This window comes from Passer montanus, unplaced genomic scaffold (assembly GCF_014805655.1).
Source record: "Passer montanus isolate IOZ18808 unplaced genomic scaffold, ASM1480565v1 scaffold41, whole genome shotgun sequence".
NCBI classification, from domain to species: domain Eukaryota; kingdom Metazoa; phylum Chordata; class Aves; order Passeriformes; family Passeridae; genus Passer; species Passer montanus.
Window position 1 is genome coordinate 5,695,570 of NW_024368930.1, and position 17,674 is coordinate 5,713,243.

The 17,674-nt window shown below is 39.7% G+C and overlaps 1 protein-coding gene across 2 annotated transcripts; it reads right to left on the reverse strand.

Moving 5' to 3' along the window:
• Positions 1–771: 771 nt before the first annotated feature.
• YTHDF1 (YTH N6-methyladenosine RNA binding protein 1) lies at positions 772–17,674 on the reverse strand. Of its 2 annotated transcripts, none has more exons than XM_039719196.1 (5): positions 17,422–17,674; positions 17,013–17,037; positions 15,466–15,545; positions 8,164–9,690; positions 772–2,276 (listed from the first exon to the last, which is right to left on the reverse strand). In XM_039719196.1, the coding sequence occupies exons 1-5, from the start codon at positions 17,446–17,448 to the stop codon at positions 2,250–2,252; spliced, it is 1,686 nt and encodes a 561-aa protein (XP_039575130.1). In that variant the 5' UTR covers positions 17,449–17,674; the 3' UTR covers positions 772–2,249. The 2 variants fall into 2 exon arrangements, with proteins under 2 accessions (XP_039575130.1, XP_039575129.1); XM_039719195.1 differs by having other exon boundaries at positions 8,088–9,690.

The window sequence follows — 17,674 nt, forward strand, 5'->3', positions numbered from 1 at the left end:
AAGCCGCTTTCTGTTGCCCACAAAGCCAGACAGCTGAAACATCATCACTATAATAATGTCAAACCAGCTTCAGCTAAAGGCTCCCAATTATTTTTTTTTAGAAAACATTTGCCTGAAGTCTACTGGTATATCACAGCAGAGTGTTTAGGTCTGAAAAAAAAGTACTGAAATTGTATAACTAACTTTTCTCCTGAGGGTCCAGATGCAGCAGTTCTTTCTGGCTCTAGAATCATCAGTGAGCGTTCTGATGTAACAACTGAACCTAACAGCAGGTGCTTTTATTGGATAGCACCACCTTTGCAAAATGCACAATTGCTTCAATAAGTCAGTTAAAAAAAAGATATCAAAGTAAATTACTGCAGTAAGAGCTGGGAAACACAGCAAAGTGCTGGGAACAAAACCGGGCAGAGCATTGTTGGATTTGGGAAGTTCTTCTCACCCTGGTGACCCCAGGCTGTGCTGCTGCCTCCTCAAGGATCCAGCACAACTTCCAGACCTCTCCTCAGCTTCTCATCGTACCAGGGGAAAGGGAAGCACAAGTGACAGCCACTGCACATGGATGCAGGTCCTCTGAGGAATGGGAACAGTCAAAGCTGCTTAAATGTGTTCTGTAGGGTCCTGTGAAACCGTTCAGGTGTGCTGAGAGCAAACATCTGAGTTACTCAATCAAACCATTTCTCAAGTTATATTTAATTGAGGAATCAGCATGAAGTGTGATTGGAACAGAGGAAGACAACTGAATGTAGGGAAAAAATGAAAATGACATCAAGCTTGCTAAATATGTATTGTTTATTAAGGCTTGTATTCTCCTAGAGGAAAAAGTTAATCTGATGCTGTCCATTACTCCTTACAGGCAGTAACAGTCCAGAGACAGAGTTATACGTTCTAAATACAAGTCTAAATGATACAGATTAAACTTTATTTAAATTGGAGGTCCTTTTGGAGTAAATAGTATTCAGAAGATACTTGCTTTCTAATATAGTAAAAGATCCTCTACAATAAACACGTGCAGATTCAGTGTGCTAGAGCAGCGGACATGAGCACCATTTCCATGCTTAACTGGAACTCCAGTTGGTGACAGGTTCTCCGACGGTCCCCTCACTCCACAAAAACATGACAGCAAATTCAATTTCTTAAAACAGGTTTTTTTACTCATCCAACAGAAAAAAAAAATTAGACAAACACACTGTCAATTTTAAACATCTGAGGAATAATCCATCATATTATCCGTACTATTAGTTCCTACGTTAAAGCTCAGCATTATTGGTATAAAAACTTTAAATGGCATTAGGATTTGGGGGGGTTGGGAGAGAGTAATGAAGGGAAGGATTAAAAATGATCTGCAATTAACTAATAACACCTGAAAGCTGAAACAGGTTTAAACACATTGTTTAAAACCCCTGCAATGTCGATAGCATCACATTATTATTTAATTAAGCTACAAAAACCGTAAAGCAGAATTATGGCTGAGAGAAAGCGTCTTGCTCACCCTCGGCAGGATATGGAATAACAGATGCACACTGAAGCACTGGTTAACAGAATGTGAAAGGGAAATATTTTCCAGAGAAACAATTCCACTGACAATTTGATTTTCTACTAGACAGAAAAAACCAACATGGCGCATCAGCAGTTTTAAAAGAGTAATTGTACAGATAAATAAAGAGGCAGAGCAGCTGCACAAAGTGATCAGAAATGTAGGGGTTTTTTCATTTTAAAATTCTGAAGTGCAGTATCTTAGGAGTTGCTTTTTTTTAATGACAAAAAAAAAAAATCTATGCATGGTTCCTTACTTCTGCCATGAAGAAAAAGGGATTGGGAGGAGGATAAAGGAAGATTTGTCATGTATTCTCCATAATCTCTATATCTGGCTAGGAACATAATTCGTGCCAAAATAAAGTCTTTGGGAAGCACTGACACTTTAGTATGCTCATGTATAGGTCCACATTAGGTTAATATAACTGTTTACCAACTTAAAAAAATAAAAACAGACACACCTTTATTAATGATTTCTACAGAATTTTACATAGAAAAAAGATACAAATTAATGCAGATCCACTTGGGCAAAAATAAACTACAATGTACTTAAAGATGCAACAACTTAATTTCCCCTGCACGAGAAGATATATTGGAACTGAAAGCTTTAGTTTGTCCTGATGCCAGGATACAGCACCAGTTATACTTAATTTTGTTTCTCATAGTCGAATCTAATATCAGTTCTAGTATATATATCAAACTGTTTATGTTTATTCTTATTGTTTGTTTCGATTCTGACGTTCCTGCAAAGAGAAAAAAGTTAAGATTTTAGTCAAAGGAACAAGCAGAGTTTTTAGTAGTTTAACAGAACTAATGTGACCCCAGATAATTACACACTTAAAACAATGCTGCTACATTTTATAAATATACTGTTCATACCCAACAAACCCAAGGATTTGATAATAGAATGTTTTTAAGTGCAGTCTCAGGTGGAACATCTGGATGAATACCTGCAGTCACTTCAAACCAAGGTCACAGAGAGAGAAAGGTATGAAATGTCAACACTCCTAAGGAGAACCAGGATCTGCAATATTCTACTTTCTGGATTATTTTAGCTACTGCAGTAGTAGCACAACCAATACACGAGCAGAAAGCAGATGGCAGATTAGTGAACTCCACAGAACTGGTCTAATTTTGAAGCACTCAAATGACTTTGGAGTTTAGTCACATTCAGTAAAAGCAGGGATTTGAGCTGTCGAGAAATTCTGTCTCTAACTCTTCCCATTCCTTCAACTATTCTGGGAAGCACTGGGAAATACTTGGGGGGTAAGAGATAGAAACAATATCAGGTAGAAGGGAAGTTTGTGCTTCTACACAGCCTGATAAAACCCAGCACAGCTGGACTGACCAACCCAAGGGTGTCCCAAAGTGCTGCTGGGAGGGTCTTTGAGCCTTTTTCCCCAAGTTTCTGCTAACCACAAATACTGAAGCCAGTAAAGGTCACCTAAGGGCTAGAGCTGGGGGCTGCCTGCAGGTGAGCTCCACATCAGAGCCCCTGTGCTCTCCCAGCAGCACAGGGCTCCAGACACCTGAGCAGTGCCCAGCAGAACTGGGCACTTCTTCATCAGGGCTGCAGGAGCCCCACAAGGGCAGAAGTGCAAGGCCAGCAGGACAGAACCAGGCTGCTGTGCCTCAGTCCTGTGCACCCTCCAGCCAGGGCAGCACTGCACATGAACAGAAAGGGCTCAGCCTTCCCATCTTTGCTGCTTCCAGTGCAGAACTGGCATGGAAAGACTCAGTTCTGTACTTAAACACATCAACATAGCACCAAATCCTATTCCAAAGGAAACTGTGAATTAGCCTCAGCACCACCACCAGCCAACTCCTGAACTAACACCTTCACATTTTGTTTTGTGGACTCATTCTGTAAAAAGTTCACCTCAGAATTGTTTCTGTTGTGATGTAAAACTTACTTGCTAATATACCAAACATTGTAAATGTAACAGACTGCATTTGCTGCTTCAGCTGGTCACAGGATGAAAACCAGAAGAGATTTTTAAAAACTGAATATATTGATTTCTGCCTCCAGGCAGAAATCAATATATTTTGATTTTCATAATAAAATTAAGCCAACAAAGTCCAGAATGAAATATTAATATATAATTTAAGACAGAAGTAAGATAGCAAAGTTGCTTTATCAAATCAACAAAACAAGCTGTGTAAAGTGGTAGAATTTATTATAAAAATCTATTCCTCCTGTCTTTTAACTCTCAACTATGATGAATTATCAGCAAAAGCCATTTCCTAATGGCAGTGTCAGAACATTACATGTTGTTCTTAATAAAAAGAGCTTATGTCTGCCTGACATTTCAAACAAAAGGTGGTTACAAAGTATCTAGAACTGAATCATATCAACTCCATTTTCAGGCTCCCAAAAAGAGTAATTGTTTCATCCTATTTCCAACTTCCATTTCCAAGGTGGCACATCCCCTTTACAGGTCTACCAGGTTCATGAGCCCACTCTTTCCCACTGCCACCTCATGGAACTTATTTAACTTATTTTTAGTTTTCTGTGTAGTAATCCACTGACCTCCCTAATCCCACTTTCTTTAGAAATGGAAGCTTTCCATTCTCATGGCAAAAAGAGGCAGGCTAGCACCTGAGACCTCCACCTGAAGTGCTCATGGCATTCAGAAACTCAGCTCAGACTCTAATTCAGTAAAAAGTGCTCTTTACTCAGTAAGTTCCCAAGCAGTTCCTCCTACCTTGCTTTTTGCTTTCTCTCTTGGGGGCTAATCTGAGTCTTCCTCTTTACAAATGTCTGAAACCACATAAACTGATGTAACAGTTCTTCGTGCTCTCGAGCATGGCTGCTTTTTAGAAGCTCTAACTCTCAAATTCTCTTCCTTACTGCTATTTAGCACTACTGCAAGCAAGCACAAACAGTTTTGTAAGCAGCTAACAAAGCTGTGCTCATTTTGGTTCTGAAGATCCGGAGCCTTCAGCTTCTCTTCTCCAGTGGAATACTCTTGATATCTCACAGGAGAGCTCCAGCTGCACGCTTCTCCTTCAGGACACTAATCTGTATGGTCTTCAGACACAGGGAAAACAGGTTTCCACAAAACTTGCAGAGATTTCCACCTTGGAGACACTCATCCCTGTCAAACTTCTCTTCTCTTCACCTCAGGCTAAAGTAGCTTCAACTTTCCTACTAAACTTGGTTAAAGTCAGATCAAAGCATTCATCTTCAGACACAAAAATAGAAATGTTTTCTTTATCTCAGGAACACAGTATTAATCTTAAAATATGTTTTTTAACTAGAGCTTTGGAGGAAGGACAGTATTCCATCCTTTTAAGTTCTGTGACTGTGTTCACAGAAAGCTCATCACTGAAAGGCACCACCCAGTGTTAGGAGAAAATGAGTATTTCCAAGTAGCAACACACACCAGCCAACACTTTTCAGTAGTTAATCACCTAAAGCAGAACTGGTAATCTTGGTGATTCAGGAGCTTTCTGAGCTGTGCAGCAATGCCAACACAACACCAAGGTGTAGAGCTGAGTGCCCTGCCTGGATCAGAGGTGGCAGCTCAGCAGCCCAGTACAGCAACTGGGACCAACTGGGAGCACGAGCTGCTGACAGCTCATCTGTCACCTGTGAAGGACAAAGATCTGCAACAAGTTTGTCTTCACAAGCTTTTAAACTTTGGAAAACAACTTTGTCAAGGCTCTGATGGCATGCTTTTAGGAAATATTAGTAACTAATGCCACATTATACTCTAATTTTTTTTAAAGAAGCTCTCACACATCACAACTTTTTTACAGTTTTCTGAGCATGAGCTTTGGTGACAGAAGTAGCTCTTTGTGGGCACTGTAGCAGCTCTGGAACTGACTGAGAAAGGCTGTGAGGGTCAGCTGAGAATTCATACCACTCACTGTTTTGCTATTTCATTCCAGACCCCAATACCCCAATACTCCCCTCCCAGGTTCTGGGTCACCAGACTGGGTTAAGTATTTCAGTGTGGCAAACCTAAAGCTGGACTTACACCCCAGCATCTCTCAGTTCTGGAGGGATACCTTCTTTCAGCAATGCTGCAAAGTGATCAATCTTTGGCACTTGGAAGAATTTCATCCAGCACTGTACCTGTCAAAGCCTCCCTGGATGATCTGGCACTGACACTGAGGCCCCTACATCAGTTAAACCCAGCAGCACAAGCTGGAGCTGGCTCTGCACACAGCAGCCATGGAAATGCTGGTTAGCAACAAACTGGAGCCATCTAAAGAGCTGAATGCCTGTGGCTTGCCCTGCACAGATTACTTTATTATTCTCTACTAAATATTTGTGTATAAATGAAATTGTATCATTTAAGCTCTCCATGTATGGCTTTTTGAGAATTGTGTCCCTTAGTAATCACAACAGCAGTGAAATGGAATTACAAAATTTCCAAGATTTTACAGCTAAACAAGAGTATAATGAGTTAAACCCAGCAATCTAAAAATCAATTAAGATGGCACATACACCAACAACTATCTGAAAATGTCAATTAGGTTGCAAGACATTTTAACTGGCAATAAGATTCTTCAAAAATTACTGTCATAGGAAGATTAACTTTGTTAACAGGAAGGTTTGAACTTCATTAGCACAAACTTCTTAAAAATAAGAACTTTAGGTGTGTGTATATCCTGTAAAAACCAAACTCTTCTAGTAATCAGCTGGACTTCTAAAATTCATTTTATCAATGAAGAGGAAAAAAATAGAGATTTTCCAATCAAGTTTTATAGAGTGCAACCTGACAAACAGCATCTTATTTTTCATTCCTTCACTGCTGCTCTGCTTTAGCTCTCTAGCACTATTACCTTTCTCGCTGTACTTTGCTATTGAGAGGATTCTAAGAAATATTAAATTAGACTTCATAGTTTACTTTCTGAATGTGCAATACAAACCAGAGCCTCTGTTTTAAATGAGGAAGAAAAATGCATTATTTTGAAAAACTGATCCTGTTATAAATAAAGCAGTGACCTAGGTAAGAATATTTTTGCAGATAGTGGGGATTTGTTGCATTTATTAAATCAACCCAAAATGAGATCAGCCCAACAGTCAAACACCAGCCCTCTGAGACCCCACAAAGCACAGGAATTCTGCTGTTTGTGCCACCACTGGGATCTTGCTGAGGGCAGGGAGTTATCTGTGCAGGAGTAGATCTGTTATCACTTTCCCTGTGCTCTCACTTCTTAAACACCCACAACTCTCCCCTCCAGCCCTGGCAGCAGAGCACAGGGAGACAGAATTAAAAACCCAAACCAATCACACTCCACTACACCACAAACACTGGGCAGAGGAACCCAGGCTGCCTCACTTTGTCAGGACTCTGTCCTGCATAAGGGAACACCTCTCCAAGATACAGGCCACATTAAATATTGAATTGTTAATTATCCACTGAAGGAATGAAGTGTTCAAGTAAAGCCCTCTAGGTTTTACCTTGTGGAACCCCACAGGAAGTACACAAGAAAAACTTGCAATTTTAAGCTGTCCTTCCCTGCTGAGCTGAGGTCAGCTATGCACATCTATCATGGCCAGGAAAGGTTCTGTCACAAAGTTTTAAAGACACTGAACTCCTTTTCTCACATAATTTAAGGGTAGAATTTATGAAGACAGTTCAAAGTAATTTTATCAAAACTTTTGAAATGGCAATTTTAGAATTTAAGCTACAGGAACATGCATTAAATCCCTGCTTTAAAAGCATCTTAAAACAAGTGTGAGCTACCCTAAACTAAACCAGCCTGTCAAACAAATGCTGTAATTGCAATGCTATACAAAAAAGGTCTAGGAAACACTATCAACACCAAACAAATTTAAGTGTTACTTCAGTAGCAACTACACATCCTGACACCTATCATTTTGTCAGGTCATTACTTCTAGACTGCCTAATTAGAGAAAGGCATTCTGGAAACTGAGGAAGTGGGATGGAGAGGGACAGAGATCCCTTGTGACAGACTTAGAGCCATGAAAGTGTATGCAAAGTTTTACTACACTCTCCCAGTTACTGCCCAGACTTCTCTCACTACATCTTCACTCAAAACTTCAAGAATTAGTAGACAGATTAAACCTGGGAACTGAAAACCTTTATTTATCCAAATAATACATGTGACTTCAGCAGCATAAATGCACTCTTTCTAGCACTATTCCAGCAATATTATGCAACTCTTTCTTTTCCAGAGAAATAAACTGAATAAACAAAATCAGGTTTTCTTATTTTTAAAGGTGATGTACAAATTTCAAATACCAGTACAGGTATCAATTTTGATAGCCCAGTTCCAGTCAAACAGTGTTTAAACACCTCATATTTAAGGCAAAAAACTTAAGTGACAATCACTGGCAGAACCCAATTCTGAAACAGAAACTATTTTCTATTAACCATTTTAAGATAAAAAAAATAAATCAAACTCCAATAAACTGGACATGAAGTCCTTTACCCGCATTACTGCTTAGCTTTCTGCTTTGAAACTCATTGACCTGTGAAACTTTCACAAAGAAATTTGCATCAGATTTGTGTTGCTAAACACACAAGAAACCATCAAGTTGAGATGTATCAAAAACATTTTGAAATCCTACTTACATTTTTCCACCATAGCAGCCTTCACAATTCATTTTCCCCATATCTGTGTATAAAATAAATTTTTTAATAAGTTTACCTTCCGCACCACCTCCTCCTCTTCCTGGCGCTTTTCATAATGAGAAAAGTCATCAAAGATGGAGGTCGTGTGCTTGTAAGTAGCAATAATTTTAAGCACTTGTTTTGCTTTTTCTAAGGGCACCTCCTGTGTATCACGGGAGTTTGTAACGGGTTTGTTGTCATTGTTCTCCAGCCTGATGTGTCTCAGTTGGTTGTTGGGCACATCCTTCACAAAGATCCACTTGACATCAAATTTCCCCTTCCACTTGTCCTGAGACCAGACACCTGCACTGGTGCCATAGTCCACAGGTGATTTCATCTCTGCTACTCCACAGAAGTGTCCACTGCCATTGACACTGAACAGCAAGTACACGGGGCCCTTGCTGTTCATGGAGCGGAAAGCGCTGTCCAGGCGTTTGTTGCCGTGCTCCGTACTGCACCAAATAGAATATTTAATGGAACGATGAATATCATCCTCGGAATAGCTCTTTATTATGAACACACGTCCATTTTTAAGGTTCCATTCGAAATCTTTAGGGTTATAGCTGTGAGCAGCTTTCAGTTTTTCAAGGACAGGATGGGACTCACCGCTTGGAACAGGGTTGGGCTGGGTGCTGCCAGCTGAGTTGGTGTCATTCCCAGTTCCTCCACTTTGGCCAAAAGCTGCATTTCTGTTGCGAGGAGCAACCCAGCGGTTTTGGGGTGGCTGCTGAGGGGTCTGATACTGTGGCTGAGTCAATGGAGGAGGCTGAGCTGGAACAGGCTGAACAATTGGTTGCTGTGGCTGTGGAACAGACTGAGGAGAAGGTATCTGTTGGGGGGCAGGAACTTTTGCCACAGGACCCTTATTGTCCCAAGTACCTATGTCCATATTATGCTTTATAGGGGGAGGAGGCAACGCTCCTCCGATTACAGGTCCAGTTTTTGTTTTCATTTTAGGCTGTGGTTTTGCAGGCTTGCTGGCAATAGCAGCCCAAGAGGTTGGTTTAGATACTGGCAAGTTTACATTAGATCCACCATTGCCAGAGAGGGCGCCTGTCATCCCGGCACTGTTAACAACAGAACCTACTGTTTTCACTGCAGAAGTTGTAACATCTCCACCAATCTTAAGTCCAACCATTCCCTGTTCAATACTGTTCATTCCAGGAGCTTTATTTAATGTATCATTATGAAATCCTGTTTGTCCATCCACAATGGTACCCCCCAGAGAACTGGGTGGGTAGCTGTAACTGCTCCCATATGCTGAGCTTTGTGTCTGCTGTCCTTGGGATCCGCTTGTTCCCCAAGCTGAGAAGGCAGGATTTTCAGGGAAAAAGTTAAAGCGGTGTTGATAGATATTATTTCCCAGACCCCCAGGCTGTCCAAAAACGGCATCGTGCATAAAATGATGATCCCCATTACTGAGCTGTCCATAGGTGGTGAGATAAGGGATAGGAGGATCTCCTCCTGTAGACCATGGTGCTTCACTGAGAGAATAGGGGAACCCAATAGATGGTGGATAATAACTGGACAGATAAGGATCAGTCATTGATGGATAGCTACTGTTCTGTTAAAGAGAAAAAACAGTCACCAGATAAATAAACTCTTCATTTATAAACAGCCACAACACCAAACAGAAAAGAACACTAGAGACAAAGTAATGTAATTTCTAATGACAGATCTTAGTTCACATTCCAAGAAGGATTCAGGGCTAACATGAATCTGGGCATTTATAATACCCCAGGACTAGGGGCTCACATCGAGGGTAGTACTTGAGATGTTGAAACCATGTAATCTCACACTACTAAGGTTATTTAGTAGCCAACACCCCAAATTATTGCAAGGAACTTCTCTAACAATATTTTGTAGCTCACAGAACTGAGGATATTTAGCATTTCTAGACTGCTACATGGAAGAACCTTTAGACTAAATCACCTTAGTATGACAATACATATAAAATACTGTTACAATCCTCATTATGGAGCTGTTCCAACAGTCTCCAACAAAATCTCACACCTCAAGCAGTAGAACATACACAGGTTACTTCTGACACACATGCCAAGTTTGCCACAGGCAAGAGATACAAACTAACATTACAGGGCCTGGTGCACCAGAGGCAAATCCATGCCCAGGTGACACATGACACAGGCCAGCCCAAATCTGGCAGAAGGACCCTTTCCAGCCTGCTGCATAAGTCTTTTCCTCCCTCAGTGGTAAAGTTACAACTGTGCAGGAGTGTTCCTGACTGTCCTTCCAAACAGGACATCTCTCCTACTCATGAAATTAGAGAGCAAACATTTATAAACCAACAGACCTCCTCTGAAATTTCCTCCCCTTCAACTGTTAAGTCTTACACCAAGCTGAGAACATACTGTTACAATGCTCATTATGGAGCTGTTCTGAGGAGCCAACAGTCTCTAACAAAAATCCCACACCTCAAGCAGTAGAACATACACAGGTTACTTCTGACACACATGCCAAGTTTGCCACAGGCAAGAGATACAAACTAACATTACAGGGCCTGGTGCACCAGAGGCAAATCCATGCCCAGGTGACACATGACACAGGCCAGCCCAAATCTGGCAGAAGGACCCTTTCCAGCCTGCTGCATAAGTCTTTTCCTCCCTCAGTGGTAAAGTTACAACTGTGCAGGAGTGTTCCTGACTGTCCTTCCAAACAGGACATCTCTCCTACTCATGAAATTAGAGAGCAAACATTTATAAACCAACAGACCTCCTCTGAAATTTCCTCCCCTTCAACTGTTAAGTCTTACACCAAGCTGAGAAGCTTTTCCTCTCACTAACACTTGGCTGGCACCTGATTTTGAAGCATTCCATATGATTCTTACATTCAGCAGTGCAAAAGAACAAAGCCAGGATGTTCTAAAGTGGGTTTTATTCCTCTTCAAATCAACTTGAAGCACATATATTGGAGACCTTCCAAAGTGACACTCCAACCATAATTACCAGAGAGGGGGTGGGAAGGTCAACATCTCCTGTTAATGAGTCAAACAGTAGCTCGCCTTTCCTTACTCATAAAGACTATTTTAAGAAGAGGAACTCTTCTTTCAAACTGCTAGATTTCAAACTTGAAAAGAAAAATCTATCTGCAAAATTAGGAAAACTGCACCAGAACTTCAGTCATTTTTCTAAAAATCTGATTCTTTCTCAGCTTTCCAAGAAGAAAAAAAAAAGCAAAATCCTCCCCTTAGTGAAGATAAGCCTAATATCCAACTGATAGAGAATCATTTTTACTGCTCATTTTTCAATGACCTCTTTTCCATGATACCCCAAAACCAGAGTAATTCAATAGCCTTATGTTTCATACACAGAATTATACCACAATATGCCTCCAAGACTTCCATACAGTACTGCGAACACTTCAGAGATTGAAACAGCCTAAATTCAATGTTATTGACTCAAAAGAAATTATCTCTGCCACTGTTCAAGCTGCCTTTATTTACACACAAATTCTATCACTAACAAGAGGTACAGAAATCCCCTTTCTATGAGATGATCCTCTAAAACACACTGAGTATCTGAGCCTCCCAAGCTAAAGTAATCAATATTTAGCATAAAAATCCATTTTTCTGAAAGACTTTGACACTGCTGAGTGTTATATTTTAAAATGTTAATTTAAGAAAAAAAATGTAAAACAAATGCAGATGAGAGGGAGGAGATACAAGCAGTTCTCTGAGATACTTATGATCATAAATTCTTCAAGTTTAGAATCTAAGACCAAAAAGAGTAAGCCTAGAGAAAAGCAAGTGTTTTGTCTCAGAAATATTTAGGCTAAAAGATTTTAGACAATTCCTGCAGCTGTCATTTCTTAACACAGCCTGTAAAGTCTCTACAAGGATTCTAACAAGATTCAAGGGAAGTTGCAGGAGCCATCCTTACCAAACAATTTATTTTGACTGGCTTTATGCCAGTGTGTAAAATAAACCCTGACAGAAGTTCTTCCCTTCAACAGCAGAAGGTTTATTTCAATAAACTTATCCTTGACCTTTCTGCACCTTCTGTATCTTTTTTATTAAAAATCCTCAAACAAAACCAACTCAACCATTCTGTTATTCCCCAAAATATGCTCCTTGCTGGTGACTGCCTGCTCCACAGGAATAATCTTCTGGTTCTCACTGACTTTACAGGAGGATGCTTTTCTTGCTGACTGTAAATCTGTATATGAAGAGCCTACTTGACTCAGTTTCCTCTGCTCTTAAAAGTACTTTTAACACAATATTACTCACCTATATTTGACTTTTGATGTTAAATATATTATTGTGTCAGCTGGGGCTTCAATTTCTTAAGTTTACTTAAAATATCCAGTTGGTTTCAAATTTTTTTAAGTCATCTGTACTTTACAGTAATTTTCAAGGGCTGAATAAATCTGACTGGATAACTGGATAATAAGGCTTTGTTCAGCAACATGGTTGTCTTCAGTACAAAATCTCACAGTCCTAATTAATGCTACTGTCACTTTTCACTTAAAATTGTAAGAGGACCTACACAATTGTTTCTTGTGCCATGCCAATTTTTCACTGCAGCATAAATAAATTGGTCAATGGAGCTCCACTTTCATAAAGAAAACTTTTATTATAATTATGGAAATTCTAACAGCCATAGCAATTTTTCTATTTAATCCTAATAATTTGGCTTGTTGACAGCAAACACAAATTTCCCAGAATAAAACTGTAATAGATGGGTCTATTTTTTCTATGTGAACATTCAGTGTATTTCAAGTTTAGTTTTAAGTCATTAAAAAATCACATACAAATGTGATGAAGCACAATTTAAAAAAATCAGAGGGAGGTGAAAACCTCAATTTCTTTTATAATTAATTGTGCATTAAAAATTAAGATTTTGCTTCCCTTCTTCCCCACAAAGGCTTTTCTACCTTCCACAGCACATTAACTCCAAGAGAAGGAATGCCTCCCATTAAATTATTTTAAGTCTGGAGAACGTGTCTATGCTGCAAGCAAGCTCAGTGATGTCATCAATATTAACACTGGTTCTATCACTAACAAGAGGTACAGAAATCACCTTTCTATGAGATGATCCTCTAAAACACACTGAGTATCTGAGCCTCCCAAGCTAAAGTAATCAATATTTAGCATAAAAATCCATTTTTCTGAAAGACTTTGACACTGCTGAGTGTTATATTTTAAAGTGTTAATTTAAGAAAAAAATGTAAAACAAATGTAGATGAGAGGGAGGAGATATAAGCAGTTCTCTAAGATACTTATGATCATAAATTCTTCAAGTTTAGAATCTAAGACCAAAAAGAGTAAGTCTAGAGAAAAACAAGTGTTTTGTCTCAGAAATATTTAGGCTAAAAGATTTTAGACAATTCCTGCAGCTGTCATTTCTTAACACAGCCTGTAAAGTCTCTACAAGGATTCTAACAAGATTCAAGGGAAGTTGCAGGAGCCATCCTTACCAAACAATTTATTTTGACTGGCTTTATGCCAGTGTGTAAAATAAACCCTGACAGAAGTTCTTCCCTTCAACAGCAGAAGGTTTATTTCAATAAACTTATCCTTGACCTTTCTGCACCTTCTGTATCTTTTTTATTAAAAATCCTCAAACAAAACCAACTCAACCATTCTGTTATTCCCCAAAATATGCTCCTTGCTGGTGACTGCCTGCTCCACAGGAATAATCTTCTGGTTCTCACTGACTTTACAGGAGGATGCTTTTCTTGCTGACTGTAAATCTGTATATGAAGAGCCTACTTGACTCAGTTTCCTCTGCTCTTAAAAGTACTTTTAACACAATATTACTCACCTATATTTGACTTTTGATGTTAAATATATTATTGTGTCAGCTGGGGCTTCAATTTCTTAAGTTTACTTAAAATATCCAGTTGGTTTCAAATTTTTTTAAGTCATCTGTACTTTACAGTAATTTTCAAGGGCTGAATAAATCTGACTGGATAACTGGATAATAAGGCTTTGTTCAGCAACATGGTTGTCTTCAGTACAAAATCTCACAGTCCTAATTAATGCTACTGTCACTTTTCACTTAAAATTGTAAGAGGACCTACACAATTGTTTCTTGTGCCATGCCAATTTTTCACTGCAGCATAAATAAATTGGTCAATGGAGCTCCACTTTCATAAAGAAAACTTTTATTATAATTATGGAAATTCTAACAGCCATAGCAATTTTTCTATTTAATCCTAATAATTTGGCTTGTTGACAGCAAACACAAATTTCCCAGAATAAAACTGTAATAGATGGGTCTATTTTTTCTATGTGAACATTCAGTGTATTTCAAGTTTAGTTTTAAGTCATTAAAAAATCACATACAAATGTGATGAAGCACAATTTAAAAAAATCAGAGGGAGGTGAAAACCTCAATTTCTTTTATAATTAATTGTGCATTAAAAATTAAGATTTTGCTTCCCTTCTTCCCCACAAAGGCTTTTCTACCTTCCACAGCACATTAACTCCAAGAGAAGGAATGCCTCCCATTAAATTGTTTTAAGTCTGGAGAACATGTCTATGCTGCAAGCAAGCTCAATGATGTTATCAATATTAACACTGGCATCTGACAGCTTCAGGCTGAATTATAAATTTCCTATTTAAAATGTAACACTTAGCCATCCCATCATTTACCTCTGCTAAATGTTTCTCTCTGAAATGGTGTTTCATACTTGTGAATGAAAACTTTTTGCTTCTCCAGTTTCTATACATTTTGCTCCCTTTAAAGATTTGAATGTGAAGTCAAAAATCACTTCAGAGAATACTTTCAATTATAATGGTATTTTAGCCATGGATGTTGATTTAATGATTTAATGCACATTATAAAGAGAGTTTACATTACAGTTCCTAACTCTTAAGTAACACACCTTTAATTCTCAAAATATATCAGAGGACATGAAGAACAACATTTGCTGAAGTGTAAAAAATGGGACAACTCTACAAAGTACCTAGAGAGCATCCAATTCAAATCTCAACTACGTTAATTTCTGTGATTATATAAATAACAGAAATCAGGAGAGTCCAAAAGCAGAATTCTTGAGTCCCACAAGCAACTGGCCTATCAAAGAGCTGTAAGATGAGGCTCAGTCCAGCCACACCAACAACCTGCAAGGGGAGGAGGAATCAGCTCCAGCTCCTTGGAGCATCAACTTCATTTTCACTTGTGGCCATCTGGAGATGCAGAGTAATATTAGCTTTGGGAACACAAATGCTGGTTGTATCACCAAGTAACACAATATGCTGTCATTTCTTTTTCCATTTCTATTTAAGGCATTTGCTCCCTCCACACAATCCTATGAATGGAGTGCCAACAGCATGCCTAAGGAAAAAAAAAAAAAACTAAGTTAAAAATACACTAACCTGATTTGACTGCCCGGAAAGGTAAGGTTCAAAATCGTTGTCATGAACTGTGTCCTTCTGATGTAATGAACCATTTTGTACTACAAAAAAAAGGGTTACAGCACATTATAACAGCAGCAGCAGCAGCATTGAAGGAGTGATTTTCCACCCTGTGCTACTTTAGGAAAAGCCATGTTTCTTCTGCAAACCAGAAAGACTCATAAAAAGACCAAGGGATGACATTTCCCACCCCCCAGATACTGTCTCTTTATATTACTGCTTATAAAACAAAGTTTGAATAAATTTTAAAAAGTAGTAATTAAAAATTCTACAGCTGAGAGTGAGTAAACAACTCATGTGAATTAACTCCCAACAAGAAATAATTACTGAGAACAATTTTGTGAAAAAAGATTGGGAAACAACATCTATTGTTCTGGCCCATAATTAGAACACACAAACTCACAGTTCTCCCAGCGTGTGCTATTCACTGCTTAAGCTGGCTAAAATAAGATGAGGTGAGGTTACATTTAATTATGAAATGAAGACTGCTAAGAGCTTTGGCATCCTGATATTTTCAGGAAAACTTAAGTTTCAACATTCTCATCTGTAAAAAAAGAGATATCTGCCATAAAGTCCTACTTCAGCATAAAAGAATGTCTGATAAGCATTTGAAACCCATTACTGAATGATATACAAACCCAACACAGCTATTAGGTCCCTTCAAATAATTTCCTGTTTGCTTTAAATTTTTTAAAAAAAAGGTCAAATACACAGTGTGGTAGTTGCTGTATTTACCTATTTCATACAACAGCTGAACTAAATATAATACTACACCAAATAAAGTGTTTAGCAAACAAGTTTGGGGATTTAGCAGAGTATTTCTGCAAAGTTTATCAAGGGGAGTAGAGGTAAAAGAGTGTTTACAAACACAGGGAGATGTGTTCCTTCAACTAGAAGGAGCTGGATTTTCAAGGCAGTTTAAGATGTATTAAAAAGCATTTATGAGTTGGATATTATTACTTTCTAAGTCTTAAGAGTTACAGACTTGTTAGCAATCATAGTAAGAATTAGCGTATTTTTAAATTACTTGTTACTAAGTTTAATTTCAGTTGAAGCAGAAGTTATAAAAATGCCTATTATCTCAACAGAAATTAACCATCTTTTAAGTTCCCAAAATTAAGTTTATGGGCTTAAGTAAATATCTCAGCCAACAGCAGAGCAGCAACACAACTGCATTCACAGAGCATGCAAAAGTAGGCAAAAATACATACATTGTACAGGGATATCCTTGTGACTGTACACAGCAACCTGCTTCATCTTAAACCAGGGGAATTATTTAATACCGACACAGAGTCCTTCCCACTGCAAATGCAGCAGCATTAAGTGGGATGCAGGCAAGCTTGGATGAATGGCAGTCGATGTTATTTTTGAAACAAAGCACACATTTCATTCCCAGATGTTTTCCATGCAGAGTAACAGCGATACATTTCTGCTCACCTACAGGTACCTGTGTAACTGATCTCTTACAGTAACAATTTAAACGACCAGATCACAGCGCGATTTCTCACCTTTATTATCCTGTCCTTTCGGTCTCTGGGAAGCCACGGCACGTGATTACGGGAGAAAAAAAGAAAAGGAAAATAAAAAAGTTAATTTTAGAAAAAACGCTTGTATTATCGTAGGCACTGCAAAGCCCACAGCTTCTGAGGACGGGAAAGAGACTTCTAAAAATGGCCAGCAGCATCTCAAGGTTTGTTTGGGCCGCGGCTGGAGCAGCGTGTTCCACGTATCACTCAGCACCGGCCTTGCTGAGAAATGGCCCCGGCGAGGAGGCGGGAACGTGCTGTGCCCACGGGGGAAGTTCAGGAGAACGATGGAGGTCTACAGCAGCCGAGGGGGAGAAGCAAAGCCTGGCGGGGCCTGCAGCCGCAGGCCCGGGAACCCCCCCGCCCCCGGGCCGCCCCGCCACTCACTCACCTGAGGGTCAACGCTTGTGGCAGACATAATTCATGCACAGGGCCCCGTGGTTCAGCAGAGAGCGCCGGGGGACGAGGCAGGGCCGCTCGGCGCGGCGCGGAGCTCCGGGGCCTGGCGGAGGGGCGGCGGCGGCGCCTCCTCTCCCCTCAGGCGGCGGCCGGGCGGGGAAGGGGCCGGGGCCGAGGGGGAGGGAAAGGGGCCGCCTGGCGCCTCCTCGGGGCGCCTGCTCGGGGGCGGGCGGTGCAGGCGGCGG

What these genes read in the sequence shown, in the direction of transcription:
- YTHDF1 (XM_039719195.1), bottom strand. Translation starts at nt 17,448, where the DNA reads ATGTCTGCCACAAGCGTTGACCCTCAG. An exon ending in CCACAAGCGTTGACCCTCAG is followed by an intron (nt 17,038 to 17,421) that starts GTGAGTGAGTGG and finishes GTGGCTTCCCAG; the next exon opens with AGACCGAAAGGACAGGATAA. An exon ending in GAAAGGACAGGATAATAAAG is followed by an intron (nt 15,546 to 17,012) that starts GTGAGAAATCGC and finishes TTTTTTTTGTAG; the next exon opens with TACAAAATGGTTCATTACAT.